The sequence below is a fragment of the Numenius arquata genome, chromosome 5 (genome assembly GCF_964106895.1).
Source record: "Numenius arquata chromosome 5, bNumArq3.hap1.1, whole genome shotgun sequence".
Taxonomy (NCBI): domain Eukaryota; kingdom Metazoa; phylum Chordata; class Aves; order Charadriiformes; family Scolopacidae; genus Numenius; species Numenius arquata.
The window spans coordinates 29,052,040-29,064,385 of record NC_133580.1 but is presented as its reverse complement, the minus strand read 5'-3'; the positions used below and the strand labels follow the sequence as shown (position 1 = coordinate 29,064,385).

The window sequence follows — 12,346 nt, the reverse complement described above, 5'->3', positions numbered from 1 at the left end:
TGTGAACTATAGAAATACTAGTGGGTCAGACAGCAAATGATATACTACTACTCACAAAGCTTGTTAATGTTCATTTTCAACCCTAATCATAAAACGTTGGAAACAGAAAAGGGCCCTATAATGGCATGCTGTACACCTAGCCTAATGTGAGCTCCATCAGAATTTAATAGTAAAAAAGCTACCTTGTAATTTACTTCAGAGGATTTTTACGTCAAATTTTTATGAGGATTATTATCTAGACATATTCATAGCTGGTTTTCATGATGATCAAAGCTTTTATGGGCTGAAGCCGAGGCTAGCTTTGATATTAGAGGTTAACCCTAAGACACTCTCTTCGCTGTTGCTGTCTTCTTTTAACTTTTATAAAACCTGTAATTGGCTGAAATTTAGACTTTCACTCAAAAAAGGTCCACCCGTTAAAATCCCATTTGCAATGCTAATCGGTGTTTTAGACAGCACTGATTTGGCAAACGTTTATTAATAATGTAGTTCTAACACTAGCTCATTAGCATTAGCCTTCATTGCCCAGCTGAGACATGCAGCAACACAATTATTTTAAACCTTGTTCTCACAGACAGGCTGAGTCCAATTCCAGTGCCTGAAATACACAGCTCTATGTTGCTACCAGCAATCAGTAGAGAACAGCAGTTGTTGGATACACTGTTTTCCCACAGAAGGCTCTTCCTTCTATAATTATTCTCCTAATGAATATAACACAGATTTTCCTATCCAGATCAATGTTTGCCCAAAAAGAAAACCTGTGCTGCAGAAAAGCGCTCAAATCAGCAATTTTTCTGTAACAATGAAATAAATTCTCTTCTGTTTCTGAAGTTACAGAAGCTATCCTACTTTGGTAAATAAAAAATACCTGAAGTCACTGATAAAATACTTTATGGTTGCTAAAGCCATAAAACACACGAGCCAGTTATTCCCTTCATGGATATAAACTGTGCAAGAGCTCTTAAATTTTTTTTTTAATTCTCATCGCCACCTTACTATTTTCCTTCTACATCAGATTAGTGCATTATTTTCTCTGTGCTATGGAAACGAGACTAAACCAACCTTTAGACCATGAATTTGCAAAGAACAATGTAATTTCAATCCTTACCCTTATCTAGTGCCATGGACTAGAACTAGCCAGAGAAGTTTAAATGTCAAACTCCCACCTTTATTACACAGTACATTGGTCCTGCGATATTTTATTCGCTGTCTGCCCCAGTGCTGGGACCATGGCAGTCCCGTGCCTCAGGGCTTACTGGAAGGTCTACCATGGAGCCAGAACACAAGCACCTTTCCCTGGTGTTCACTTGCAGGTCTGAACATGCCAAGGCCAGGACTGCTGCATGCACACCTCTGGGTTGGCAAATCACACCAAAGCATCCAGAATTTTTGTGGAGAATTCTGGTAACATGGGTCCACCCCACAATTTGGAGAAAAATGGAAATAAGCAGAAAACCTAGCTGTGTGGGTCTGAGGAACCTTGACGTGCTCCAACACAGAACCTGGGGGCAGGCCCAGAGCTTCCAAACTCCTGCTGGTAGGTCTAGCAGTTCTCCAAAAGTTCCTGTGTCTGGCATGGGGCAGCCGGCAAACTCCTCAAGAGCCACAAACCTTGGGAGAGCCCAAAGTGTCTTTTCTGACAAATACTGATATGGAAGGGTCCCCATCTTAAACACATCAAGAGACCAAGGTACGCTTGTCTTAAAAGTTACCCTGACTCCCTCAAAGACATATTTAAAAGAAAAACAGTATGATGCCCTTGCCTTGCCTAACACTACCGAAAGAAACATGCAAAGGTGGAGATACATAGAACGAGAGCTAGAAACACCCCCCCAAAACCCAGATGCAAGGCAATTTTGAGAACAGCTATGAAGTGATAATAAATTTGACTTGGTTCACTGGTGTCTGTGCTGACTTTCCAGAAATCGCCATCTGCTGTCCTCAGACTTTGTTTCTGAGATTACCATCTAGCCGAAATACTGCAACTTCTCCACTCCGGAAAGGAGTGGGGGCCAAACTCTCAGGAGTCTAGAACAGAGCAATCCAGGGCAATTGGTGAACCCGTGCTTGCTCGTGCCCTGCCTATGTCTGCAGCACTCGGTTCCAGTAAAGAGATTTCTCAGAAACTCAGCCGGCCTTAGACTATAGAAGTCAGAGAGAACGGCACCTTAGACTTTCTCACTGTGAAGGGCATTAAAGGGACTTTATATATAGCCTGATGTCCATGGGAATTTTGCTCTCGGGAGGACTACAGTATTCAGCTCATAAGAAGGAAATGAGCAAAGTAAAAGGAAATCTGATAAAAAACCCTAACCCCATTTTATAAGGTCTTTGTTAAGGCTTTTCATACCCGTTCTGAACTGGCTCCAGCAACGGCCAGTTAAAACAGGTTGTCTGGCTCACTCACCGCATTTGAAACAATATCTTTACTCCCTAATCAGTCTCTAAACTTAGAAAAACAATTCTGGTTTAGAATTTCCAAACGCATGTTTAGCCTTTATGATTCATTTACAGTTAGAGAAGTAAAATCTTACAGCCTGGCTAAAACCCTGAAGGTTCACAATGAGCCCTACGACATGTATTGCTTTTTAGCGAGCCTAATTTCCTCATTGCTGTTAAGTTCTGCCTGCTTAGAAGGTATGCTGCTTTGGAAGGCTGCTAACAGAACCAGCAATAATTCTGATTAATTCTGCATGCACTAGTCATATCAAGGACTTCTTACTTAAAGGCTAATTATAATTCAAGTTAGCATGGTACCTACTTTTGAGGATTAGAATAAAAACACTTGTTGTAATGAGTGCCTCGTTATTAAACTTTAGCAATGACTGAAATGCTAAATTATGAAGAGTCTAGCTCCCAACTGTTTCCTTTAGAAAACAGATGACAAATATAAGGAATTTTTGTTGCTACTCTGAAAGATAAAGAAATTTATTGCATGCACTCATTTCTGACCATCTAAAATTGTGTATTTGAGGCACAGAGATACTTTCAGAATACTGAAGTAACATCTTTGTGGATGACAAAATACTTGATTTCTGAATACAGCAGAATACTGGACTCTCAGATTATTGTTCTGTTTTCAAAATTTTGGAATTGAATTTTTTTTTTTTTTTTTTTTTTACAAAGAACAATTAAACTATGCTATAAAAAAGATGCTGTGAAATAGATCCTTATAAGCTCAGTCTTCCAACTAGTAATAGCTTTAGAGGAAACAACATCCTGTGTTTCAGTTACTTATGTTTTAGCCTTTTCCAGGAAAGAAAATGAGAGCTTTCATACTGGGGAGGATATAGTTTCTGATGGATTAGTAAGAACTGTGTATATCTCAAAGTATGCCCCCAGTAAACACTCCTGACACATGCATACCATCCGATGTTAATGATGATTTCATTTTCTGGCCCTGATTCTCAAAATTAATTCTGGGAAATTACATGTCTACCCTATGCAAGTGATTACTGCCATAACATATGGAAAGCAGACAGCTAGGAATGAACGAACAAAGCTAGATATGTAAGTACATACATACAGATATATGTTTGTATATATTTTTCAGCTCTGGAAACTGAATACTGAAAATTAATTGCACAGTTGTGTAATTTTTTTATTTTATATTTTACTGACCCATGCATAGAGCTACTTCTGAAAACCAGCCCTCCAAATTCAAGTACTAAGTCCTGTTTTTTTAGATCAGTTCCCATTCTCACAGAACATGCATCCTTATAGTCTACTTTTCAGTATTTCACCTATACTACATTGCACATTTTCCCCTACTCAGGCAGAAGACCCACTCTTGAGAACACGGTATGTGAGTGATGAAAGTATGAGTATTTCAAAATATATATCAGCCAAGGCAAGTGCATACAGGGAGAAATCCAAGTTTGTACAAAGCAGGGTTTGAAGCTGAATCCCCACAATTTCTGTTGTTGCAATTAACAGGTTCAGCACATGTCTGTATCCAGGATTTGGAAATGCTTGTCGCAAGGTCAGCTGGTCCCTTCCAGCTCCCAAGTTCAATCTAGAAAGAGTTCTGAGAATGGCGACCTATAGGATAAAGACGAACTGAAGCCTGGATAAGAATAACTGAGTCCTGGAAAAAATGGAAAGAGATAGATATAGGCCCTGCAGGTTTCCTGGTAACAGTCACTAACAAGGAAGAAAAACAGGAAGAAGAATGGAAATACGGAAAAGGAAAAATGCATTAGGAAAAGGTACTCAGCCTTCCTAAGAACTCCTGGGAGAAAAGCAGAGTTTGAAGAACTTTCCTATAGGTCGTGAATGGCATTGACTCCAAAATGAAATACTTGGAACTACCATTTACTTCAGATTTCCTTCCATTTTGCTACCAGATGACAAAAGCAACATCTAAATACATGAGCTGCAACAACAGATGCTTTCTTTTAGGAAAGAGTTTAAATAGGAGATTAACTTCTATGCATCCAGCTTGAAACTTCTGCCTCCCATTCTCTCTGAAAGTTTTCTCTTGTAACAGAACTCACTGGATGAAAGGAGTATCAACTCTTCGAGAGCTAAAAAAAAAAAGTTCTGTGGAGCAGTGAGTTTTTCACTGTTTACATGGAATTAGGAAACTCACAGGATAAGATCTTCGAGTATGAACAGAAAAAAAAGAAATTTAAGTAAAGAACAGATGAAAATTGTAACTGCTCATATGCCCATATCCTTGTCCAGGTTCTTCCAAAACCTTGCTCAGGCACAGTCCCAGGGAAGTCAATCTTTGGATTAACTGTATAAAAAGATACAAGATGCTGCAGACTGGCAAGTCTATTGAATCAGCCGGTTTGCAAACACAGAAAACTTGCTCTACATCCCCAAAGCAGAAGGGCTAAGTGGCCTTTCTTTTCTCATGCCAAATCACTCAACAGCAGCTTTCTTGAACACGATAGAATAAAAACTTAGTTGCGCTCACAAGCTTTGTTTCAGGATTTGTTTTGAAAACAGAAAGAGAAATGCCAGAAAATGCTAAAGAAAAGCCAGATCCTGCATAAAGTTCAGCTACTGAGAAAAGGCTTGTGTTTTGTGAAGGTGTCCCACTGCAGTGATGAAGTTGAGGGCTGTACTGCCCAAATGCCAGAAAATGTAACACAATGGATTTGAGAGATGTCTGACATTACAATGAATAAGGGTATGCATGATTTCCATTACAGTAAGCGCGTGCTGCTTTGGACGCATCATCCCATGAAAGTTATGAGTTAAAACAGACATCTGAAGTTTATGTTTCATAGAAAATATTCTGCGTCTGCTTGGCGTCAGATATCAGAGCGATGAGTTAATATTCTGTGTTTAGGTGCCTTACTTGATTCCCGAGTGACACAGGGGAACACATTCAGGGGCTCATTAAGTTTCCAGCCATTCCTAAACAGCAACAGGTGCTTGAGAAACGTTCCCCAGCATGTCACAGACAGCTTCATCACTGTCTTGGAAATAACTGACTGCACTTGTGTTTCCTCCATGGCACCAACTGACAAGGAGAGAACGAAAAAGAACAGGAAGAACTCCCAAAACATCCGCATGTGCATAGTGAATGGGTCTAGAAAAGTAAGTAATGAAAGACCCTGCTGCATACTCTGAATGCAGACATGATACTTGCATGTCCATCCAATGCTGCTGTTCATTCAGACTCCAGTATCCCGTTCAACCAGGCTCTAACAGGTTCTGAGGAACGTTGATTAATTAATTGAAATGGCATTATAAGAAGCTGAAACTTTTCCAGCGATTAGTATTTATTAATCCTTTAAGTAGTTTGGCTACATGTTCAAGCATGCTGGACTAGATGCCTTAGGAAGTTTCTTCAACCATGAGAAGAAAGATGAGATGTAGCTGGAAAGATATGGTCCACTGCCTGGCATAGCATTTAAGTTTTCACAGGCTGGTTTAGCATTTGTAAAGTGCTATGTATGTGCACAGTTACCTAAAGCATTTCATAATACAGCCTGCCACTGGAGAGATTCATTCACAAGAAAGCAAATTTGTAGTTCAACTAACAAATTTAAAGGAGGCTTCAATTCCTTACACTACAGTCAAAGTGAAATATTTAAGACCAGAAGAACTACATCCAAGAGTTTTCTATTTGTAAAATATCCCTGTATCTTGACCTTCTTTTCTTTATATGGAAGTACTAGAAGATACTAAAGGAAATTCTTTCAAAATCAGGCAACATGGAGTCTTTTCTTGCCTCTTTCTTCTCATCTACTTGAAGATGCCTGCATGTATGAGTCCACCAACATCCAACAGTTTCAAAGCTGTTTAGAACATAAAAGCCCTGTAAACATGATCCTCAGACAATTAGTTTGTTCATTTGAAACCTCCTGTGTGATTTGAGTTACTGTATATCAAACGGATATGAACTTTGGCTATTTATTTAACTAATTTCCAGAAAATATATTGCCCCCATTACTTGACTACTTGGCTGGTTGAACAAAGGGTTAAGCTATATCCATTCATCTACAGGCATTAATGCATTTCAGATGCCCTTGCCTCCTAGCCCTAACCTTTCAAACCTGCTTGGGAAATGTGTTTTATCAATAACTGAGGGTAAAAGCCAGAAAACAAATGGAATGTGTTAATTTCTAGAACATCATAGGAGACACAAATTTGGAGAACATTCTGTAATTCCAATTATATAGGACTGAAGAAACATCAAAAAGTGTAGCGAGAATCCTAAAGCTTTTTAACTACAAGGGACCTCAACAGGAAATTTTGCAGAAGACTTTCTAAGTGTACATATGCATGCCTGTGTAATGTAACAGAAACCGAAGAGAACAATACTACAAAAAGCAAGATTAGTATCAAAATAATACCAGCAATACAAGAATACTCAGCTTTTTGTACTGGGAAAGAGATTAAATGGCCAGTGCTTTACATTGAACCCCATCACTTTCTCCTACATGCCCCTGTTGTGTTTTGCTTGAGTTGCCAGATGTCCATCTCACAAAGGTTGCGAATCGGCTGCAAAATCCCTGCTGACAGCTACTGTGCTGGCACGCAAATGCACGAGAACTCTGTAATCCATTTAAGTGTTAGGAAAAACTTCCCTTATGGAAACTTCTTATATGTTGTAACAAGTTCCTAGATGTTGTAATGACATTTTGTGAGGTTTGTACTACGTCTGATGCATTATGACACCACTGCATATCACTATTAAGATAGAATAACAAAGACATATCTTAGAGAGTTTTATAAGGTCCTGATGGGGTCAGATCCCAGAAGCCCTGAAAAAAAAGGTAACAAACAACAAGGAATAATTTAAAAAAAAAAAAAAAAAGTCATTGCTCCAAATAAGATTCCTTTCAATTTTGTGCAGTAACACCATGATAGCACCAACAGATTGCAAGTCCAGACAACTGGCTTTCCTCCACACTCAAGTTTCTCGTCCTGTCACTGCTATTTCAAAAGTAGCTTTCAATCAACACCACTTGACTGGAAATATGCTTCTCCAAAAGATATCACTGAGGTTGTTCTTAGAAATTAATGAGATGATTTTACCATGGTGGTACGTAAATCTTTGCTAGCAGAGGGTGAGAAAATGGGTTAAACTACTGCTTTTTCTTTGCTGATGAGTGCCCACATTCCTAACCCCAGCCATTCTCTGGTTTTTGCTACCACTTCTCGTGCCACTGACATAGTCCCTGCAGCAGAAAAATCCAGGCTTTTTTCTATAGATTCCTTATTTAAAGAGAGTTTAAAAATGCCTTCAATCAAACAGCACCCATCCTGCCAGTCTGATGTGACCAGAGCTGCTTTGTGCTCTCCTATGCACGTTCTGCTAGCTTGCTTGTCACCACCTAGGGTACACCCAGCCACCTCAATGCAGGAGTGCACCAGATGGAATTTCTTCGCTGAACCACCACTAGTCTCCCTCTGGCCTAGATTTTTAATACAAGCTAGCATTCTCTTAGAAGATTAATATTTGATCAAATTATTCCATCTTATTCTGCAGGCATTTGTACTGTTTTCCACTGTATCCGTTGAATTCTGAAACAAATTTTCTGGGAAAAACTCCCACTCTTCATCCATTTTTCACGTCACATCTTGGCTTTCAGGTGAATCTGAAAGCTCCCCTTCTGAGACATTCTTAAGACCAACAAATAAAGCTTAACAGCAATAATTTTCCCAGAGCAGAGACTCAAATTTAGACTTTTTTATTTACTTGCTGATAATATGCATGGACATACATGGTCTGTGTGAACATGGAATCCCCAAAGACCAGTTGATTTTGGGGGTGTAACTCCAGCTGGTTTTGGCGAGTGCCCTTGGGACGCTGACAGTGAACTCCAACTGAGCTACCTCTTTGCTCACCATTAAAGTAAACAGAATAGGGACTGCTGTCAAAGGTCCATATAAAAATACAGTTTCATCACACAAAGGACTCCGCTCCTACATGATCGTCACTAGTCAATACAAGGTTCATTCTTGCAGAAAATGAACAACCTCCCTGGGAACTATATTTTCAGGTATTGCAACATACAAACTTTAATACGCACATTCATTTCTTCCCCTAATTTACCAGTAACACAGAAGGGACATTATGCTTCAATGCTGTGGCAATTCACAGGTCCCTTGAGAAAACCACTGCAAATGTTACATTCCATGAGATGAATCCTGAATCCTACCAAAACGGACAAGATTTTGGCCTCTGGCTCATCCCCCTTGTTATTAGAGAAATTATATAAAGTATCTCCTGAGGTATACACAGGGCCATGCTGGAATGCAAAGAAACAGTTTCAAAGAGATTTTTTTTTCTGGAAGAACAGTCTTTGCCATGAGGGAGAAGCAACCACTCCAATCTGCACTCACTCAGGATATGTGAATCCACTCGCTTTGTGCAGCATTATAGAGTCACAGCTCAAACTGCGCAAGCGTCTGCAACTCCCAATGCAACCACTTATGCTAGAACTAAACCAACCACATGTCTTTCGTATCAACTTACCTAAAGATCCCAGACAAACTGGAAGCCAGGGACTAAACCAGGCATTAGGTCAGGGACTGGAGCTAATACTGAATAGAATCTTATTAAAGCATTTTGGCTTGTCAGTGGAAATCACTGCTGAGTAATGGAGCACAGAGTATTTTTGTCGACAGAGCCATTTCTCTACAGCCTGTGTATAATTAATGCAGTTCTCTGACTGGAGGCTTGGTAAATTCAGTAGGCTATTGCTACTGGAAAGCACCCATCAAAGTGGAAAGCAAGTAAAATTTTGATGACAAGCCTCTTCCATTAAATAAAAATATAAAAAACTACAATATTTGATTTTTATTTTTTTTAAAACACTTTGCTTACTCACAGACACTTAACCAATTTTCCACATGAATCCCCAGTTCAATACCAGAGACTAAGAGGAAGCTATAGCACAAGTACAGTAAGTCCATTTTAGTCACATTCTTACAGTCCCTCCCTCTTTGTGGTGTCCCCCCAGTACAACAGAGACTATGGTTTATTTACCTTTATCCCAGGAAGTCCAGGAAGCCCAGGAAGACCTGGTTCACCCTATACAGGAAAATTACATAATATTACAGACATTATTCAGTTATGGTCACTGTCCAGCGAACACCCCTGTATATTCTGCAGCAAGATAAAAGAGCACAGATGGCTGCTAGGCAGTTCAAGCAGGACTGGTATTTTCAAAATGAGTGACTTAATGTACAATTAGTAAGAGTCATGTTAAGAACCTGAATATCTTCTGGGAACCTTGGATGTGAAGACAACACCTAGGTTGCAAATCCATGTCAGGAAAGCCAAACAGGAATTCACATTAGCCTTCACCAAAAAGGGAAGAAAACAAGCAGCACTGGTTCATTTTACACGCTGCCATTTCAGTTCCATACTTACGACAGATGTTTGATTCTGTTCCATTTTCAACATTCAGCTAGATATTGTGCTGTGTAACTGTCTGATTTAGCCACAAAGCAATTCAGAAAAGCTTAGTATAAATTGTGCAATTCAAGTAGAACTGCCTAATTGTAACTGGGCCATCTTTTTTATTGAGCTATCCGTAGCATCATTTCAGTGCTTGCTATTTATCTGCGAATACACATGGTGTAATGAAGGACAGCGGGAACGTAACCTTCTATTGCTTTATCCAGAAATGCCTTGTTTATTTAAAACTGCAATGAAAAGACCTACAGTACCGCATTTGCAAGGGTAGTTTTGTAACAGGAATTGAAAACTGACTGTATTAATTTTGAAATGAAGTTGACATTAGTCTAAGATGACATTAGTCTAAGACATGACAACATTCGCACAAATGGTCATTTTGAGATATCAGTTAAATGGAAAGATATTGTCTAGGGAAATAAAGATGATGAACAGAAAAAAAAAAGAGCAATAACATGTGAAGAAAACATTATTTTAAAGGCTGGAGATTTTATTTTAACAGAGAGATGGATTCTAACCAGCACCTTGGATCTGAATATTCCTTGAACCTTCTGGAAGCTCAGGTCTGAACTCTGAAGCCAACTTTTACCTTTATAACGAGTTGAACTATATTCCAGATTTTGTACACTCCTGAGCTTTACAGAAATCCAGATTTCAACTCTGTGGTTTGGGCTGATTCATACAGATTGTGCTATTAAAATATTTTATATGTGTGTGTATACACACACACTTACATACATTCATACACTCACATACACACATATATATACACACAAACATAAACACATGTATACATAATACAGATGTTCATCAGACTACAGTACCCAAAGACGCTTCTTTGAGGCAGTAATATTTAACAAATTTGAAGCTCTAATAACAAAATTAATTCTGCCACAAACTTAAAGACACAATAGAGGGTTTGCAAATTGCTTTACCAAATGAAGTGATTTCTAAATGTTATAGAAGGACCTGATAACAGCTTCTTTGTACATTTCGGTCACTCCAAAATCTTAACTATTCACATTGCCTGAAAGCACAGGAAAGATTCCAATCTCAAAATATTAACAATAAAATGAGATGAAAGAATAGAGGCTAGGATATAATTTTCAATAGACACTATTATTTCCTAGTATGTTGCCCAACACTTTCTAAAGCAGAAAACGAGTTGTCACTCCTGCAAAAGAATAATCCTTAAAAGGCCTCCATTACATTACTTCCTGACAAAATGCTAGCTCCGAAATCCTACTCCCCTCTCTTTTGCTCTCCTATTTGAGGAGCCATACATACCCCATTAGTACTGTGACCTTTTCTCATTTAATTGTGGAAGCACTAAATTTCACTTCTAAGCACAGCATTTGAATAATTATAACTGTAAATCTATTAGTATTGCTGCAGTAGGTCACTGTTTAGTCTCAGGACAGAGCTAACCCTCATAGAGCCAACATGACAAGCAGAAAGGATGCAGCAAAACCAGTTCGGAGTCACAGTAATCTAAAACAATTAAAATGCCCCTCAAAGATACATTGAGCAACTTGAAACACAATGAAATCACTAATGCTTCATTAGCACTAGTATTGTAGATGAATGCATAACAGTTTCTTTTCTGGACCTTTCCTGATACAAAAGCTCTGAGCATGCTACATAAGATGAATGATTTTTAAAGAAACCAAGGCTGTATACTAACTCCATCTCATAACGCTCAGGTTGGTGGGGCAGGTCATTCTATCACCTCTCCAATACATACAGCACACAAGAGGCTGGTCAGGCCATTCGAATACCATCGCATTTCACTTCGTGTAAATAATATTCAAGTGGGCAGCTGAATATTTACCTGTCCTTAGAAAGTGGATAAGGAATAACTGGAAGAAGAGGAAGTAGTAAAACATAAGGAAGGAAATAGGAATGGCACACAGTAGGGGGAAAAATGTTGAGATGATGGAGAGGGTAGAGACATGCCTCCAGTTGAAAAAAGGGTTCCCCCCAACCTCTGGTTAGGTGAATGGGTCCCTTCTAAGCAGGGGGAAGAACAGCAGATACGGGGCACCTGGCTGGCGGAGGCACCTTGAAAGCACACATTATGGGAGCTGCTGGTTCATGTTGGGGACGTGAATATGGCATACTTGAAGCTTGTGATGTGAAGTGGAAAGAACACATTAAGCCCCCTTTGGTGCGAACAGCAAGCTGAACTGTAGAAAGTCTGAACCGCGTACCTCCTGCTTATCCAAGCTACCTAAAGGAGATCAAACCTAAGTGCCTGGGGACGAGGATCCACCCTGCTGATAAATCACTGCTAGTTTTGCCTCCATGGCAGCCAGATAATGAAAGTATGAATCTCAATGGGCTCTTAAGTACATTTTCTAGTTTATTACCCAAGCAGAGCATACGCTGCGGAATGCGCACACTGAATGATTCTGTGCATTAGATAGCTTTAAACTACTTTGATTACCTCTCCTAATT

At 39.3% G+C, this 12,346-nt stretch overlaps 1 protein-coding gene across 1 annotated transcript in view; it reads right to left on the bottom strand.

Annotated features, from left to right (window-relative positions):
• The window catches only part of COL25A1 (collagen type XXV alpha 1 chain), a 336,819-nt gene that overhangs the window by 40,501 nt on the left and 283,972 nt on the right, over positions 1-12,346 (bottom strand). Inside the window, exon 18 of the mRNA XM_074147547.1 lies at positions 9,458-9,502. Coding sequence (XP_074003648.1) covers positions 9,458-9,502 — 45 coding nt within the window. The remainder of the gene's footprint in view (positions 1-9,457; positions 9,503-12,346) is intronic.